Source organism: Gigantopelta aegis, chromosome 8, assembly GCF_016097555.1.
Source record: "Gigantopelta aegis isolate Gae_Host chromosome 8, Gae_host_genome, whole genome shotgun sequence".
NCBI lineage: Eukaryota > Metazoa > Mollusca > Gastropoda > Neomphalida > Peltospiridae > Gigantopelta > Gigantopelta aegis.
The window spans coordinates 67,034,987-67,054,739 of NC_054706.1; the positions used below are offsets into that span (position 1 = coordinate 67,034,987).

The 19,753-nt window shown below is 37.1% G+C and overlaps 1 protein-coding gene across 1 annotated transcript in view; it reads right to left on the reverse strand.

Moving 5' to 3' along the window:
- Positions 1-11,903: 11,903 nt before the first annotated feature.
- LOC121379247 overlaps positions 11,904-19,753 on the reverse strand; it is a 31,330-nt gene continuing 23,480 nt past the window's right edge. Inside the window, exons 3-4 of the mRNA XM_041507770.1 lie at positions 12,599-12,757; positions 11,904-12,080 (exon numbers count right to left, since the gene is read on the reverse strand). Of these exons, the coding sequence (XP_041363704.1) occupies positions 11,921-12,080; positions 12,599-12,757 (319 nt within the window). The 3' untranslated portion in view covers positions 11,904-11,920. The remainder of the gene's footprint in view (positions 12,081-12,598; positions 12,758-19,753) is intronic.

The following is a 19,753-nucleotide window of genomic DNA, read 5'->3' on the forward strand; positions in this document are numbered from 1 at the left end:
TTCACCCGTCACGCTTATTTGTTATTAGTCATTCACCTATAACGCCTAATTGTCGTTAGTCATTCACCTGTAACGCCTAATTGCTGTTAGTCTTTCACCTGTAAGGCCTAATTGTTGTTAGTCATTTGCGCGTAACGCTTAATTGTTGTTAGCCATTTGCCTGTATCGCTTAATTGTTGTTAAGCCATTCACCTGTAACGCCTAATTGTTGTTAGTCCTTCACCAGTAACGTCTAATTGTTGTTAATCATTCACCTGTAACGCGTAAATGTTGTTAGTCATTTGCCTGTAACGCTTAATTGTTGTTAGTCATTCACATGTAACGCCTAATTGTTGTTAGTTATTCACCTGTAACACTTAAGTGTTAGTTATTCACCTATTTTTTTCGTTGCACACGACGCATGCTGGCATTATTTTTGTTGCACATGACGCATGATACTATTTATAGTGTTATTGTTTTCCTAGCCCGAGTACTCTGACTGTAAGAGAGCTAGACGGACATTTGGACATAAACACGCTCTCATTACAGTCAGAGACCAACCTATGTCTTTTTTTGGCAATTCCTGACTACCAAACGGTAGGCAACGAGTCCCGCTCTAATACCACAACAATCCTATGTTTGACGTCAAATACCTTTACATCAATCATTTTCGAGTTAAGTGATACAAAAAAATCCACATATTAATCACTAATACACATACTACAGAAAGAAACCCGACAGCACCCACATTCAGCTACGCTTCGTGACACTCCGTCGCAACAATTACAAAGCTCGGCGATCTATTTCGAGACTGGGCGATTCCGCCTTGTGCAGCAGTTACAGGGGTCGTCTCATAAGAGGAGGCAGTACGTAGCACATACTTTTGCCGTATCCTGTCGATAACACCCCAAATGTATCCTTCAAATTCAAAATGGAATCAATAATGTGTAATTGTTTTGGTTTAATGACGTAATGAAATCCAAATTCATCCAAAACGGCATTGGCCAAATCTTCCATGTTGTAACTTCGCTTGATATGAGACGGCCCCTGTAACTGCTGCACAAGGCGGAATAGCCCAGTGCGCGATCACGTGGTCTACGTCTCGAAATAGATCGCCGAGCTTTGCAATTGTTGCGACGGAGTGTCACGAAGCGTAGCTGAATGTGGGTGCTGTCGGGTTTCTTTCTGTAGTAAGTGTATTAGTGATTAATATGTGGATTTTTTTGTATCACTTAACTCGAAAATGATTGATGTAAAGGTATTTGACGTCAAACATAGGATTGTTGTGGTATTAGAGCGGGACTCGTTGCCTACCGTTTGGTAGTCAGGAATTGCCAAAAAAAGACATAGGTTGGTCTCTGACTGTAATGAGAGCGTGTTTATGTCCAAATGTCCGTCTAGCTCTCTTACAGTCAGAGTACTCGGGCTATTGTTTTCCATGCCTTACGTACGATAGTGTTATTTTTCTTGTACGTGACGCATGATATAGTTTTTATCCTTCACACAAGATAGTGTTATTTTTGTTGTAAGTGACACTTTGTTAAGTTACTTTATGCTACTCATTTACGCACCGTGTTATAGTTGTTGTAAATTACTCAGTGTATGTTTTGTTGTACATGAGTAACGATAGTGGTATTTTTTTATACACACTTGTATTATTTTCACTGCAAGCCTCCTAATTTGTAAGGGAATGACTTGTGCATTGTTTGTGGGTTGTTGTTGTTATTGTTGTTGTTTTTTGTTTTTTTGTTTTTTTCATTTATGTGGTGTACATAAGGTGTGATGTATATAAAGTGAAATGTTAATACATTGTTTTTGTCTGCCTGCCTGCTTTGACTACCTGCCTTGACTACTATTGCCTGCTCGTCTGTTTGCATAAACTGCGCGACTTAAGGCCCATGTAGATTGGATGCGTCAACGACTTGCGTTTTCGGCCTGACGTACGATTATCTCATTGCGGTAGGCGCATGCGTTTTCAGACGCACGCATCCAGTCTAGACGCTTTCATTGAAACTAAGGGTGGTTTTTTTGTTGTTTTTTTGTTGTTGTTTTTTAGCCGGGCCGCACGCACGTCTATATGAGCCTTTATTTACTTTTAAACCAGTGCTGGTTGTAGCTCAGTTGTGGATCACTCGCCTTTTGTCCCATCGCGTTCGATGGACTCTGTATATTTCCCTTTCACCCAGTACCCCACGACTATAATAATAATAATAATAATAATATATAGTACATATGTTAGACACCTGACCAATGCATTTACTAATGCACCCACCCCTTTGAAGTACCCCTTTGAACCTTATGTGTTGGAAATATGCATAACCGGACCACCGACACATACTGACACTTTAAGAAATGAAAAACTCGTAATTTTAGAGTTAATAAAAACGTGATTATTCCTGCTAACTTGGAGCAGCCATTTTCTTTTGTTTTCGTTGCGTCCGGATTTCTAGCTTGGGGTTGGATGGTACTTGTGGCGGTGGTCGTGGTGGTGGTGGTGAAGGAGTGATACACTGTTCTCTTGATCGCACTTGTGGTGGTGATGGTGGTGGTAGTGGTGGTGATGGTGGCGGTGGTGGTGGCGGTGGTGGTGGTGGTGGTGCTGCTGCTGCTGCTGACAATCTGGATACGATGTTGATCGCATGATGTCCAGGTATAAACTTAGTCAAATAGAAAACCACTGTTATTTATACTGACTGGGGATTTGCTTCTAGAATCCAGCTATTGAACGTTTTAGGATATCCCATCCACTTTTCAAATATGATTTTACTTTATTGCTATTGAATTCACGGCCAATATCTGATCTTATGATTCCTGGATGAGGTGCAGTGATAAAAATCTTTTTCAGTGCCTTAATGACAAATTCTGAGTCAACACATCCCAGCGTGCATTCAGTCTACTGGCCACAAGCCTGTTTCTTTTGAACTTACAGTGAGTAACTCTTTTCACGTGTGCATATACCACGAATTTTTCGCACACGCCTGACTCGGGCTAATCTCTGACATCGCCAGTGACTAAGTCCGGGCTGGGGGGGGGGGGGGGGGGGGGGGGGGGGCGGTACGTTTGAGGTGGGCGGAATTTGGAATAAGAATTTAGTAGTTAGGTCAAAACCCTAAGGCCAAAATGAGATAGCTGATCCATCCTAACAAAAATAAAATGGGAACTATAGCTTTGATATTTTTCAATCATTACCATATGGATATTTACCATCTTCAACGAACATCTTAGTGCCATAAGTATAATATTGATGGACAGTGTGTGTCACATTTGTTTATTCCGCGGCTAAATGAGTAACAGGATGCTGAAAATAGTTGAACAAATTTCTTCACGATTTTCAAACCAATAGTGAGCTCTTCTTTTCAGAAAAATTGGGAATTAAACGTAATTTGGATCGACCTTATTCAGGGCCGAAATATAAGGGGAGTCACAAATAAAAGGAACCAATTGATGGTTGTCAGAAAATTGTAATACACTAACAACAGTTATCCCTAATAGTGGATGTAAGGTGTCATCTAGGGGTGGATGACTAACGATAAAAGATCGTTTTTACCACTAATTTTAAAATACATTCACCGCTAAGGTGTCGTCCCATTTGGTCGAATTCCCAGAACAGAACAGAACAGAACTTTATTAAGCTCAGGCCGTTACACAACGGCATATGAGGAACATGATATATAAACTGTAGTGACGAGATAGGGTTTACAGGAGACAATAGAACAATAGCATTAATACAAATGCAATAAAGTAATAGAGACAATAGTATAATACAAATGCAATAGAATAATAAGGAATAATATAATACAATTAGAATAAAGTAATGTAATGTCACATTATTGTAATTCCTACCAAATGTGCTAATCAGACATGCGCACACATATATACATGTATACTTGGGTAGTAATAAGACATTGTACATAATTCATATACATATATTTTATGGTTTACTGCATTTATTAATAATTTCTTTTATTAATTTACATAATTTTTTGAGAACACTTATTTTGCTATTCGTCATTAGTTGTTTAAATTTCAGCGTACTTGGTTTATTATAATAATATGGCTTAAGCAAATTTTTACGGGAGTTAGTGAAATAAGTACATGTGAATAAATAGTGAAATTCGTCTCCAATATCATTATTGTTACATAATGTGCACGTTCGATCTTCCACTGGGGTGTTGTTCCAGCGTCCTGTTTCGATTGGTAAGTAGTGATTAGATGTTCTAAATTTGAGTAATATAGTCCAACATGTTTGTGATAATATAATAAGATATTTTTCTAATCTAAGGTTTTCCTTAAATATAGTGTACGTTTTACCTTTTGATGATAAAGTTATGTTTGTATTCCATTGTTGTAAATACTGGTCGTTTTGTCTTAATTTTACTTGATTAAGAAGTATTTTTACGGATGAAAAGTTCCGTGACATCCAAACATTTGTCATGCCTAGATGGTTAAATACATCTTCGACCATTTTTATCCATTTATAACTATATCCATTAACAGAAGAGTCGTGTAACATTAATTCATGCAGTAAAAACGATGATTTTGTTTGTTTACCAGATACGATACGAGCCCAAAAACTTATAATTCTTTGTTGAATAATTAATTTAAGGGGTCTTCTTCCTAGTTCTCCATATAACATGAATAGCGGGGTGCCTTTTTTTAACTGGTAAGATGTGTCTTAGGAATTTTATATGAATAGTTTCAATGATATCGATGTTTTCATAACCCCGTATTTCGCACCCGTATAAGAGAATCGGGAGTACAATGGAATCAAATAGTTTTAATTTGCATTCTATTGAAAAGTTATTGTCTTTAGATTTAGACAGAACAAAGTACATTGCTTTTGTTGCCTTTTGAGTTAATAGTTTTTTGCTTGTATTAAATTTATTTAGTTTGGTAAAAGTAAGACCTAAGTATTTATATTCTTTTACGTTTTCAAGCACATCATGTCCAAGTGTAAAAACTGTCTTGTAGTCATTATTGGTGCCATTGATAATGATTATTTTAGTTTTACTTGCATTTACTTTGAGTTTCCATTTATTGCAATATTGTGAAAAGACATTTAGGGATTGTTGTAAGTCAGAGGCGTTTGATGCGAGAAGCGCAGTATCGTCAGCATATAATAAACATAAAAAGTAAAGAGCTGTTTTATCGAACGTTTCATCTCTATCCAGGGATACCCCAGTACAATTTTGGCTTTTTAAGTAATTATCTAGATCATTTAAATAAATGGAAAACAGGACAGGCGACAAATTTTCTCCTTGTCGGACACCGATGTTGCATGGAAATAGCTCAGAGGTTTCGGTTTTTGTACAAATACATGACTTTATTCTTTGATACATTTGATAAATTATTTTAAAGAATTTTCCATTAATATTATTTTCTAACAGTATCTGCCATAGGCAAGTTCTAGAAATAAGATCAAAAGCTTTTTGGAAATCTACAAAAGCACAAAATAATTTCCTTTTTCTTGTCTTTAAAATTTCTATCAGAGAATGTATATTAAATAGATGGTCGGTAGTAGAGTAGCCTTTTCGGAAAGCAGTCTGAGATTCAATCAGTATATTATTTTCTTCAATAAAAGCATTTAAAATCGGTTATTTAAAATTGTGGTGAACAGTTTAGAGATGTAACAGAGCAATGTTATTGGTCTATAATTTTCTGGTAACGAACGATTTCCTTTATTTTTAAAAATGGGTTTAATTACTCCAGTCAACCATTCATTGGGAAAAACACTATTGTCGAAGATTATGTTAAACAGTTTAATATAGATTGGTAGTACTATGCCGGCAGTTGTTTTAATGTATTCATTAATGATTTTGTCGATTCCAGGTGCCTTACCGTTTTGCAGTTGTTTTATAGCATTTAATATTTCATTTTCTTCAATTCTACTGTTTAAAACATTTTCACTATCTGAGTCTATGTTATTAAAGTTTAATTTTGTTTCGTTATCGTCCGATTCGCCTTTGTTTAGAGTTTGGAAAAAATGATAGAAATCATCTAACGGTGGTAAGTTATTATCTTCGTTAGGTCGTTTAAGTAGTTTGTAAAAAGCCTTTGGGTCGTTTGTCCTCAATTGTCGCATTTGTTTTTCAATATTAAATCTTTGGACGGAATGTTCTTTCAGCAAGGACTTTTTATACGTTTTACTTGCATTAATTAATCTTTGTTTATTTTCTAAAGTTATTCTTGAGTTATACGTTTTTTTGGCCTCATGATATTTTTCGCGTAGAATTCGACAACTGTGTGTCTTACCGAACAGCGATTGGTTACCTTTGAGTTTTACACGTCGCTTGATCGTGCAAGATCATGACCTAGAGTGATTCAGCCGCATCTAAAAATAGATTTTTCATAGCCTGTGTTGCAGTATCTGGTCGAAATGTCAATTGGTTGAAAAATAAGTACTGGTATGTTATATAACAACTACCTGATTACCTGTCTATTCCTAGAACATGGCCTCTTCATGTTTATACAAGTTTTGGTCACCCCATGAAGCTGCAGTGATTGTGACATTGTGAGTGTAACATTCTGAAAGAAACTGCTGCATTTGTACTTGCATGTGTACTTGAAAGAATGAATATTTTAAAATGTTGAAAAATGTTTTGCTTTTTGTGAAGAAAAAAAAACATTTTTAGATGGTGACCTTCTTTTTTAATTAATTACAGATATTCACTACATTCAATACATGGATTATTTCGATATTTGTCATATTGCATACTTTATGCGTTAAGCGATATCTATATCATCTATACAATAATAATCGGTTTCCAAATAATCTGGAACAGTTCATTATAATGACTGAGGTAACAACATGCATGTCAGTAAGATCATTGAACCATATCTAATGTTGTTTTCGCAGTTCGACCAATTGGGAATTCGACCAAATGGGAGTAAGCCACCGCTAATATACAACTTCCATTTAAGTAGGTGCACGTAGACACACACACACACACACACACACACACACCAGGATCCATGCATGTGGTCGATGCTGGCAGTTGGTACTCTGAGCCTAGCATTATGCTAGGATATGACTACCAACTATCACGACGAAGTTGGTCAACTCGCCGATGTTACTTCTACGATTGTCCAGTTTACTAGTCTGAGCTCTCTTACAAGTCGATTCTCGTCGTATGTAATCTGAGCGCATCCATCGTCAGGAGTCAGGAGTGAGTGGTGTTACAAAGCGAGTGGGTGATATTACAACGCAACCGTTGAGTTGGCCAACATCGTCGTGACAGTTGACAGTTTGATGCTAGCATAAGATAAATGGCATCTAACGGCCTGTCGTGTAGTACTAGTATTCTCTATCTGACCAAATAGGTATCCAGTTAGGCCTTCAGAGTAGTTTTCATAACTGCACAAAAAACCCACCGTGTTTAAAACGGTTACGTTTATCATGGGTCGTTTTACTTAAAACAATGTTAGGAAGTTATCTGTCATCAAAACTTGCTAAAATAAAGTGAGACTACCAAAGAATAATTACTAACGTCCATTGTCTCTTAATGCAGACGAGTTTTCAATCAGGGGATGGAACTCAGACCTCTCAAATTTTCCGTGTAGTGAGTTATGCCCCTTGAAGCTCCATGGTCATACCAGTGTCTGGTGCATAATATACAAATTAATTCCACAATTAAATACATGATAAAGGTACATTTATATAGTAAGTTTTATTTCACAATTGTACACTGTTACAAATATTAACTCACTTTGAAACGTATTTCCTGAACAAGGTGTGACGATTCCGACCTATCTATAAAGGCTAGCCTTCCCAGCAGTGAACGTTTTTTTTTTCCACTATGGACCCTGCTATGGAAATTACAATATAAACTGACGTCCAAAATAAACCTTATAAGGCTTTAAATTATACTATAGAAAACTAACAAACAGTAGGTGGAATATGAAAGTATCATGAAGTTCAACATCTAAACGTCACAACGCACTTCGTGATAGATGTAAACTATTTGTAAGGTGGTTTCTAAATTGGTTCTTTTGTATTAGCAACAATAGGCCTATTTATCAAATTATTCAAATTGTATGTCTGTAAAGTTTCTTTCGGACGTTAATATATTTATTTCTGAACCGATTGTTTTTTAAATTGCACACAAAAATAGTGGGGTTTTAGGGTGGGGTTTTTTATTATTATTTGTTTATTATTATTATTATTATTATTATTTCAAAAACACTTTTACTTTTGTTATGTAAAATGAAACTGAAATTATTTAGAAAAAAACTACAATGTTCATGGAGGCTGGAAAGGACTATAATTGTACACTTGTATTTGAAAAAGCGCAACGAGACTTCGTAAATGCTTTGAACGTTTTCCCATGAAGGGTGAGGTTTAGCTCAGTCGGTTGAGGTGCTTGCGTCGCAGGATCGGACAACGACGGTGGATTCATTCAGCTGATTGCGTTTTTCACGTTCCAACCAGTGCACCACAACTGGTCAAAGGCCTGTCTGTGGGAAGTGCATAATAAAATATCCCTTACAGTAAGGCGTATTGCATTAGGAAAAATGACTAATTAATCAGTGTGCTTTAGTGATGTCTTTAAACAAAACAAACTTTAACTTAACTTGTCCATGATAGCTAGAACACATGAGTGGTTTTTTAAAGCTATCGTTGTGTTTGTATTTTGCATTACTAAAGACCGATTTATGTCCTCTCTTGTCTGAAGAAGGTGCACAAAAAATATTCTAATAGGCCTAAAAAAGTGTGTTTCCAGAAACCCGACGCTAGCCTACTTAGAAAAAAGGGATATATATATATATATATGTACACTGTACATACATAACATTTTATCCGGACATTTTTTTTTTTTTTTTTGGGGGGGGGGGGGGGGGGGGGGGGGGATGTATGTGTGTGAATGTAGTATTTTCTTTTAAAAGCCGACCTATCTTATTTAATTTGTTTTGGTCAAGTTCCCGGAAACACTTTTTTTTAGATCTTTCTGCTAATGGAAATATGTAGCGTATTTCCTCTAAAATCTGTTTAGAATCAACAAATATTTGACATCCAATAGCTGATGATTAATTTAATCAATGTGCTCTCGCGTGGCACTGTTAAACAAAACAGACATTATAACCATTAGTATATCTGGCACGAGTCGACACCATTTCATGTTGTTATTATCTTTCATCACGCCGTATCCTTACTAATGTTTTTAAAGGGACATTCCCGAGTTTGCTGCAATTTTTAAGATGTTATCGACCAACAGAGACTTTTTAACGATTGTAATTACATATCGAATATATTTTTCTGCATAATATATTAGTGGCTGTATATTAAACGTGTTTCTGATGGTTCTAATATTTGTACTAGGTTAAATTTCATTTTATTTCCTAAAATATATTTTTTTGTACGTACGAAATTATTTGAAGACAAAATCCAGTTTGGGCTTCTTACAAATGTTAAGACGACCAGAAACACATTAAATGTACAGACACTGATATTCTCAACAAGAAAATATACTTAATATGTAAGTTTAATCGTCGAAATATTTTATTAGTCGGAAACATCTTAAAAATTGCAGTAAACTCGGGAATGTCCCTTTAAAGACTGGTTTCCCAAAACTCGGTAAAGTGGAAGATCGACGCAGCTCAATGCAAATCTTCCGCGACATATCTGCAAAATAGAACAGGTTTCAACTTTCCCGAGCCGTCTCGCCGGTCTGACACAGACGGTCATCAACTGTGTTCCCTTAAGGCCGCAATCAGATGTATCCGTTTGTTGTTGTTGATGTTGTTGTTTTTATTGTTGTTTGCATCCGCACCCGCTTCCGAACATGTTGTACGTAATTCAACTGTAATGAAATTAGTAGGTGCGAAAATACCTATGTCCCCCGCACATTTACACCCGTCTGCTATGTAATCATTTGTCCGTGATTATATATAAACCACACCCACACCCACTATGTTGTATTATTTATGTTATGTATCCAGCTGATGAGTTGTAAAACTCAAAGCAAATAAAGAACTTGAATCGAATTTGACGGACGACGCAAGCGGGTGCGGATGAAAAATAAAACCCCAACAAATCTGACCGCGGCCTAAATGTTGTTGGGTTTTGTTTGTTGTTGTTTTTTTGTGTGTTTTTTTGTTTGTTTTTTCTCTGCATTGATCTGCGTCAGTCGGTGATCGGTTACACATTTTATGGAAACCTGGTGCCTAATTCGCTAAACTCTCACAACTTTGCGATCTCGAAGTGCAATGCAAAGAGACTTGCAAATAAGATGTGTTGTTGCTTAAGAGAGTTTAAGAGAATGTAAAAGAGCTGTGTGAATTCGGCCCAAGGCCTAAATCTTCCTAGACCACTGGCACGGTTATGCCCAGCGGTCATCTTTTGATTGATCGACTTAAAGGTCATCTGGGACCGGGTTAATGTTGTCTTTGGTTAGATCTATTAGGCTACAAGGAGATTTCCAAAGCGAAGTTGCAGTAAGATCCATGCCGCGTTCAGGAGGCTGAGCGCTTGCGAACGCTCGCCACATTTAGTATCCATCACACTGAATCAATCGAGAACGCCAGCAATGTTTCACTCTGGGACGTTCCAAAAATTTGTTTTATTAACAAGGCAAGTTGCATTTTTTAAAAATATATGCGCATCACTCACAGTAAAACTTCTTTTTTTTCAGTGAGACAAGCATAAAAGGGACTCTTTTCTTGGTATGTTTCTCTTGGGCAACTGCCTCCCGTCCTATCACTAAATTAAAGTTTGTTTTGATTAACGACCCCACTAGAACTGCACATTTATTAATCATCGGCTATTGGATGTCAAACATTTGGTCAAAAATTGTGCAACAAAGTCAGAGGAAACTCGCTACATTTTTTTCATTAGCAGCAAGAGATCTTTTATATGTACTTGACTACAAATAGGACAAAACATGCCACGACCTTTGGTAAACCAACTGTGGGGCACTGGATGGGATTGAAAAACCCCCAATCACTGGAGGTGCTTTGTTCCTATGAAAGGGCGGGACGTAGCCCAGTGGTAAAACACTCGCTTGATGCGCGGTCGGTTTGGAATCGATCCCCGTCGGTGGGCCCATTTGGGCTATTCTCATTATAGCCAGGTATATCAAAGACCGTGGTATGTGCTATCCTTTCTGTGGGATGGTGCATATAACATATCCCTTGCTACAAATAAAAAAATGTAGCGGGTTTCCTCTCTAAGACTATACGTCAAAATTACCAAATGTTTGACATCCAATAGCCGATGATTAATAAATCAATGTGCTCTAGTGGTGTCGTTAAACACAACAATGACATCTTAGGCGAGCGCTATACCAACTGAGCTAGATCTCGCCCCGACCTTGCACCAAGAAAAACTGGATTTAAATGAAGACTGCATAGGGCAAACGATACGGAAGAGTAACCATGCAAATATAACAGTTCTTCGCCTTCACTTCTCATATCACGGAAAGCTGCAGGATATTTCAAGGCATTATGACGCTCTTGAGGGTGTTCACACCCAACACCCTCCCCTGGACCCGTGCCTGTATATGATTAATTCTGAAACAGTTCTTTAACTACACAACAATTACAGCCCAGTTTACGTTGATTAGAGATAATCTGGGTCCTTCTACTTATAGTCCGTCCCATCCGTCTACAAAAATGTGTTTTGTAAATAATTTCAGTTGTGTTTGACGTAAGAAGAAAAGTGAAATTGTTTTGGAAATAACAAAACAATACTATTTTTTGTGTCCAATTTAGAAAACAATCGGCTCAGATATAAATAACTTATAGTCGTTTTCATAGCATGAAAAAAGGCCTTCACCGTGGGACGGACTATAGGATTCTGAACTCTTTTTGATGTGTCGTTTTCTTTGTACCGACTTGGCCACGATATCACGATGTCTGGCCAGCCCCCACCTCCCTCCCCCGGACCATGCCTGCCTGCTCATACCGCCACTGATGAACAACACAAACGTTTTTGTCTCTGTCAATTTTAAGCTCCGTGATACGGATTTAAACGTCTGTTGTGACACCCATTGGAGCCCGGAAGTTCAAACGTAAACTGACTTCCACCCTGGGTGGAACTTCCGTAAAAGCCTCTCTCCCCTGACTTCATGCAGTAGATCTTCGACTCCTCGGGTTTTCCAACACACCTGAACAAATATACGTTGAAAGAAACATATTAAAACAAAGACGATAATTTTTATTTTATTGAATAAACATGTTTTAACAGAAATTTTAATAACAGTTATGGAAACTACATGTATATTTAGGTCCACTATACGAGCTAGTTTTGAAATAATCATAATATATAATACTGATCTTTCACATTCATTTATTTGAGTTCAATTGATTATTTCTTGATTCCATTATTTTTTTTCTTTCTTTCTTTCTTTCGTTTTAAAAAAATTAATTAATTGGTCTAATTGTCAACAGGAAAAGCTATTATATATGCGAACTTTATTTTTGGACAAAGCTGGCGCGTGTGCAAACTTTTTAGCGGGGGTTGGGCGACTAGAAGTTTATAAGGAGAGATTAAGTCACGTTCCCATGGAAATATATTGAACAAAATTGCTTGAGCGGGGGAGGAAGGTGAGGCTTGATCCCCGACTCCCTATGTAAGCTGCCTGCCGAGGGATGTGTATAGGTGACCCTGGTTTTGTTAACGTACCTGCAATAGTCATCTCGGCCGTCACTGTCGACATCTCGCATGAACCAGGTGTGACTGTGACCAGGTTTGAAGCCTAGTTTTGATACATATCGATGTTCCTGGCCAACGGAACCAGCTAACGCGCATGCCAGGAACTTTCTCTTGCCTCGTCCGATTACCCTATAATAATAATAATAATAATAATAATAATAAGAGAAGAAAAAAGACGTCTGATCAGGCCCGTAGAAATGGTGGGGTGAAGCGTAGAAATGGTGGGGGGAGGACGGCCCCCACTCGAGGACGGAAATGTACGGATTTTGTTTGTGTTATTGTATTATATATAAACAAAGAAATACATTTGGCTTGTGCTCCCCCTCCGACTAGATACTCCCCCCCCCCCCCCCCACACACACACCTTCACTGGAGATTGTGCGCCTCCTTCATCCAGATGTTTTAACGGGCCTGCAGATCTACCTGTAGACATCAAAAGGATCATACATCAACTTTTTGGTTTTCCAAGAAAAGGAAAGGAATATTTGTTTAACAATACCCACAGCACATTTTAAAACATAAAATAAAAAATGTTAACAAAATTGTGAACTACATGTATATACAAATTATGAAACAATACATTACATAACAATACATATAAATGATTAAAAAGATCCGAACGACAAAACAACACAAGGTCGCTCTCTGCACAATTCAGAGTGGAATGAACATTTTGCAAAATAGTGGTTAATCTCTCTTGCACCGCCACTCACAAAAATAGTGGTCAATCTCTCTTGCACCGCCACTCACAAAAATAGTGGTTAATCTCTCTTGCACCGCCACTCACAAAAATAGTGGTCAATCTCTCTTGCACCGCCACTCACAAAAATAGTGGTTAATCTCTCTTGCACCGCCACTCACAAAAATAGTGGTTAATCTCTCTTGCACCGCCACTAACAAAACTAATTTACTAAATCGAAACAGAGCTCATTAGAATATGTACAGTCGTGATGACATGCACTCATGAATCACTGTCATAACAGTGGTGATATCGGTTGTTCGCGAAAGATGAGCATATCCTGCCCCACCCGTCAAAAGTACTGCCACCACAGCTGCCGTATAACTTACACTGTATAGCCTACAGCTGTTCTTATGACTGATGTCTTACTGTAGCAACATAGTTAATTAATGTCAACTTATTTCCGTGCGTATATCCAATTAAGGTTCAAGCACGCTGTCCTGGACAAACACCTCAACTATCTGGGCTGTCTGTCCAGGACAGTGAGTTAGTTGTTAGTGAGAGAAAGGAGGGTTTAGTGGTCTTACCTATCCATTGAGCCCTTAAGAACTCGCTCTGGGCTGTGAACTCTGTACCTACCAGCCTGTAGTTCGATGGCTTAACCACTGCGCCACCGAGGCCGGTTAGCAACATAGATAAATTTACAGATGTTTGTAATTACTCATACTAGGGTTATGTAATAACTGAATTAGTTTGAAAGCCGATGCCGATACTTGAGTCAATGCACGGTACTTATCTTAACTTTATGAGTATGTAGATAAGTATAAGATATTAACTTTAGTACATTTATGAATAGAGAGCCAAGAGCCTAATTTAAAGAAATAATGTTTTAAAAACATCTATCTTTACGTTGACGGTCAGCAGTCGTGGTATATGCTATCAAAAGATAACTAGGGCGGGACTTAGCCCAGTCGGTTGAGCGCTCTCTTGAGGTGCTTTCGATCCATTCAACCAACTGGGGGGTTTTCTTGTTCCAACTAGTGCACCATAACTGGTCAAAGGCCGTGGTATGTGCTTTCCTATCTGTGGGAAAGTACATATAAAAGATCCCTTGCTGCTAATGGAAAACATATAGCGGGTTTCCTCTGATTACTACGAGTCATACTTACCAAATGTTTGATATCCAATGATTAATTCGTCAATATGCTCTAGTGGTGTCGTTAAACAAAACAAAACTTTAATTTTTAACCAATAACGGATGATTAATAAATAAATATTCTCTAGTGAAGTCGTTTAAGAAAATTACCTTTAGATAAAAACAAACGTCTTTATACATTCTTTGATAAAGACGATACTGAAGATAAGTTTAATTTTATGCTTGTATTCTTTCAGTTCATATCGGTGAGTTCCGTATTAAAGACATTAAATAATATCACCATCAGTTTTCAAACTAAGTCAGCTATTACGTAACACAAATATGAGAGTTATTAGAATAGCTGTATCCCCATACAAACGTAATAGCTATATATCTGTTTAATAAAAAAAAATATAGCACTATAGCACATTAATTTATTGGATGTCAAACATTTCGTAATTTTTGACATATAGTCTTAGAGAGGAAAACCGTTACATTTTTCCATTAGTAGCAAGGGATCTTTTATATGCACCATCCCACATACAGATTAGCACACACCACGGTCTTTGATATACCAGTCGTATAGTCAAAAGGATTAAGTTGTGAGGGTATGTAGTCATGACTCACTGTCAGGTGTTTTGTCTAGAAAGGAGAACTGGGTTTAAGTGTACAGTTTCTGTTAACAGAGTGATATCTGAATGAGAACAAGAATGTGTTCAGAATAGTATTTCAAACAATGATCTGCAAGCAGTGTATGTAAATTTATACTGTTCCAATTATAGAGGCAGCTGTACACCAAATAGTATCTCACCGAGTTTGATTTGTGTCCAACGTTTCAGGTTCCAATTTACCAAATCAATTCCTATTGCCGATAATGTCAACGTTTACTAATAAAACTGATATAAGCGCAGCGTATCAACACACCCAGATAGTACACCAATACAAAATCTCACATTTAATCTACCTGCAAGAAAATACCATTTAAGAGATTTAATTAATGTTTTTATTAACAACCCTCATTTTTTATGACAAACGCAGTGCCATTTTGGGGGTATATCCTGCACTGGTTTCAACCTCTGGTGTATACTGCAAAACAACTGTATAACAGATAAAAATAGTATTTATTCATTGCTAATGGATAATAGTATTTTCACAAATAATCACTCACATATTACTACCAATCTGAGCCACATCTCTTTTTACTCCGTAAATATTTGAAGGTGCACCTAGAACTTTGACAAGGAACTTTCTTCTTTGGTACCATACAACCTATACCCCTCCCCCCCTAAAAAAACAACAACCCAAAAAAACAACAACCCCAAAACCCCCAAATACCCCCCCCCCCCAAAAAAAAAAAAAAAAAATAATAATAATAACCACCCCACCCCTGAAAAAAAAAAAAAACCCAATAAAACAAAACAAAACATATTTTTTCAAAAATGTCCAGTTGGGTGTTTTTATATCTGTTAGGATCTTCTGTGTTCTGATATAATGCGACAACGTAAACTGAAAGTGTTGTTTGTGCGGTGCAACCTGATATAATGCACACCTAATGAAGCATCTACGTTATGCCAAATTGTGTAGAAATGCAATTATATTTGAAACAAATAATAAAATAAAACTACTACATCACTGCACAGTCCTGCCATTAGTGATACATGTGACAGTATATGTCATAAAACTACTACATCACTGCACAGTCCTGCCATTAGTGATACATGTGACAGTATAATAGTATATGTCATAAAACTACTACATCACTGCACAGTCCTGCCATTAGTGATACATGTGACAGTATAATAGTATATGTCATAAAACTACTACATCACTGCACAGTCCTGCCATTAGTGATACACGTGACAGTATATGTCATAAAATGTTGGTTCATCTGGCCAGGAAATTCCTGTAATTTAATTTGAACTAATGTTAATGTACCAACTATTATTGTTCTTCATTTCATTTCAACTTGTTTTCGTGCTTATATCCAATTAAATTTCAAGCACGCTGTTCTGGGCACACACATCAGCTATCTGGGCTGTCTGTCCAGGACAGTGGGTTAGTTGTTAGTTGGTTAGTGGTTAGTGAGAGGTAAGAGGGTGTAGTGGCCTTACACCTACCCATTGAGCTCTTAAGAACTCGCTCCGAGTTGTAGCCGATTCCCGGGCTGCGAACCCTGTACCTACATGTACCAACCTGTAGTCCAATGGCTTATTATTGGTCTTACTAAAAATAGGACGAGCATAGTCTTTGAAAGACGTTTTCCGTAATGTCTTATGAGTAGCTTAACCGGGTGGAAGTATTTATATCGATGATGTATATTATGTTGATTGGTGCACCATAGATGCTCAAAGGCCGTGGTATGTGCTTTCCTGTCTGTGGGAAAGTGCATATAAAAGATCCCTTGCTGCTTTAAGAAAATGTAGCGGGCTTCCTCTGTTGACCACCAGTCAGAATTACCAAATGTTTGACATCCAATAGCCGATGATGAATATATCAATGTGCTCTAGTGGTGTCGTTAAACAAAACAAACTTCTTTTTTTTCTTATTATGTTGATTGAAACGCTGCGTGTAGCAGTTTTAGCCACACCTGTTTGTTTCTTTGTTTGTTTTATACTTATTTCGTGCTTATATCCAATTAAGCTGTCCTGGACACACACCTCAGCTATCTGAACTGTCAGTCCAGGACAGTGGGTTAGTGGGTTAGTGGGTTAGTAGTTAGTGGTTAGTTGTTAATGGTTAGTGAGAGAGAAGTCAGTGTAGTTGCTTTACACCTACCCACTGAGTCGTCAAACTCGGCTTGGTGGGGCCGGCACCGGGATGCGAACCCAGTACCTACCAGTACCAGCCTTAAGTCCGATGGCTTAAAGATTACACCACCGAGGACGGTTCAGACATGTTATTATTGCCGTCTATGTTATTTGATTGTGTGGCATCCACCTACAGGAAGAAACCCTTTCAGGTTCCAACGGACCAATCAATTCCTATTGCCGATAATGTTAACGTTTACTAATAAAACGGATATAAGCAGCGTATCAACACACCCAGGTAGTACACCAATAAAAAGTCTGACACCTCACATGTAATTCACCTGCAAAAATGGGAAAGGTCACATACCATTTAATAGATTTAATTAATGTTTTTATTAGCAACCGTCTTTTTTTTCTTCTGAAAATCACAGTTCTGGGGGGTAGCCTGCACTAGTTTCAAACTCTGAAATCAATAATCAATGTCACATATTACTACCAATCAAAGCCGCAGCTGTTTTCACTCCGGATATATTTGAACTTTGACACGGAACTTTCTTCTTTGGTACCAGGAAACCTAGAGGGAGAAACCTCTTCAAAAAAAAAAGGTTCCGTCCGTGTCTTGAACCGAAAAGATCGCAGAGATAACACACAGCAAACCGAAAACACTTCATAAATGTAGAGCAGTGTTATTGTTCGAGTCTCAGGCAGTGTAATAAATAACCGTGATAGACTATGCGTTAAACGTGGTAAACAACTACGACCTTTGTTCTGTCAAACATTTAATTATCTCTCGCTGCGTGCGCAAGATAAAAAGTCAAACTAAATCTCTGCGTGATGTTTAAAGATGGTTTTAATAAGTATGTCTAGCACATATTTTTTCAACCGTTTCTTCGAGTACGCCATCGGTTTATGGGGTTTTGTTTGCTTGCAAAATGCAGGGATGTACATGTAAAAAAAACAAAAAACAAAATAGAAGCCTATTAAAGTGACAGACCATAGGTTTTAAACACTAAGGTATATTTTTTCACTGTTAGAGCAGTTTTGATAATTGAAATCATACTTTACTTAGATTTAATTGTTCACATTATCCATTTCCGTACATTCGAAGTGTTTCTGGTCATCCAGGTGTTTGTAATATCACAAAATGCTTTTTTCATATTTTTTAAACAACGCAACTGCGTCTGAGAAGTAACGGTTATGGAGACGAGTTTAGTCTATTTTAAGGGTATTTCACCGTTTCAACGTCACAGACTCTTCTTTCACTCTATTGTAACTTTATCTAGATGTGTTACAGGTTTGTAGATTAACTAAATTTAGTGCTAAAGGGACATTCCTGAGTTTGCTCCATTGTAAGATGTTTCCGACTAATAAAATATTTCTACGATTAAACTTACATATTAAATATATTTTCTTGTGTTGAATATCAGTGTCTGTATATTCAGTGTGTTTCTGGTCGTCTTAATATTTTTAAGAAGCCCAAACTGGATTTTGTCTTCAAATAATTTCGTACTTACGAAAAAAAACAATATTTTAGGAAATAAAAGGAAATTTAACCTAGTACAAATATTAGAATGATCAGAAACACGTTTAATATACAACCACTAATATTTTATGCAGAAAAATATATTTGATGTGTAACTGCAATAGTTAAAAAGTATCTGTTACTCGATAACATCTTAAAAATTGCAGCAAACTCAGGAATGTCCCTTTAATTTTTTTGGGTTGAAACTAGGGTCTGTGACTTTAAGTCTCTGTCTTGTACAGAGATATGACTAAAACAATTAAAATAGTAAAAAATAATATTGGTTTAAATCACTTCAGAACATTTAAAATTAGTGTAATTCCTGGCAGTCCTAATTTTTGTAGTAACCCAAACAGAATTTTATCTGAAAATAATTAAGTAAGTACGAAAAATTATATCTTAGGAAATAAAATGTAGTTTGATCAGATTGACTAAATACATAGTTTACCGTACAAAGAACAAAAGAATCGGGCACAAGTTTGACAATCAGATACAAACGATTGGAAACTCACTGAATATACAGACACTGAAGAAAAGAAGGAAGGAAATGTTTTATTTAACGACGCACTCAACACATTTTATTTACGGTTATATGGCGTCAGACATATGGTTAAAGATCACACAGATATAGAGAGAGGAAACCCGCTGTCATCACTTCATGGGCTGATCTTTTCGATTTGCAGCAAGGGTTCTTTTATATGCACCATCCCACCGACAAGATAGTACACACCACATCCTTTGTTACACCAGTTGTGGAGCACTGGCTGGAACGAGAAATAGCCCAATGTGGCCAACGACGGGGATCGATCCTAAACCGACTGCGCATCAAGCGAGCGCTTTACCACTGGGCTAAGTACCGCCCCCTAGAGACACTGAAATTCTAAACAAGGAAATTCATTTAATATGTTAAAAGTTTAAAACTTTATTTGTTTCATGAAACCACTAGAGCAAGTTGATTTGATTAATCATCGGCTATATGGTGTTAAACATTTGGTAATTTGACATAGTGTTTTAGAGAGGAAACCATATACATTTTTCTGTT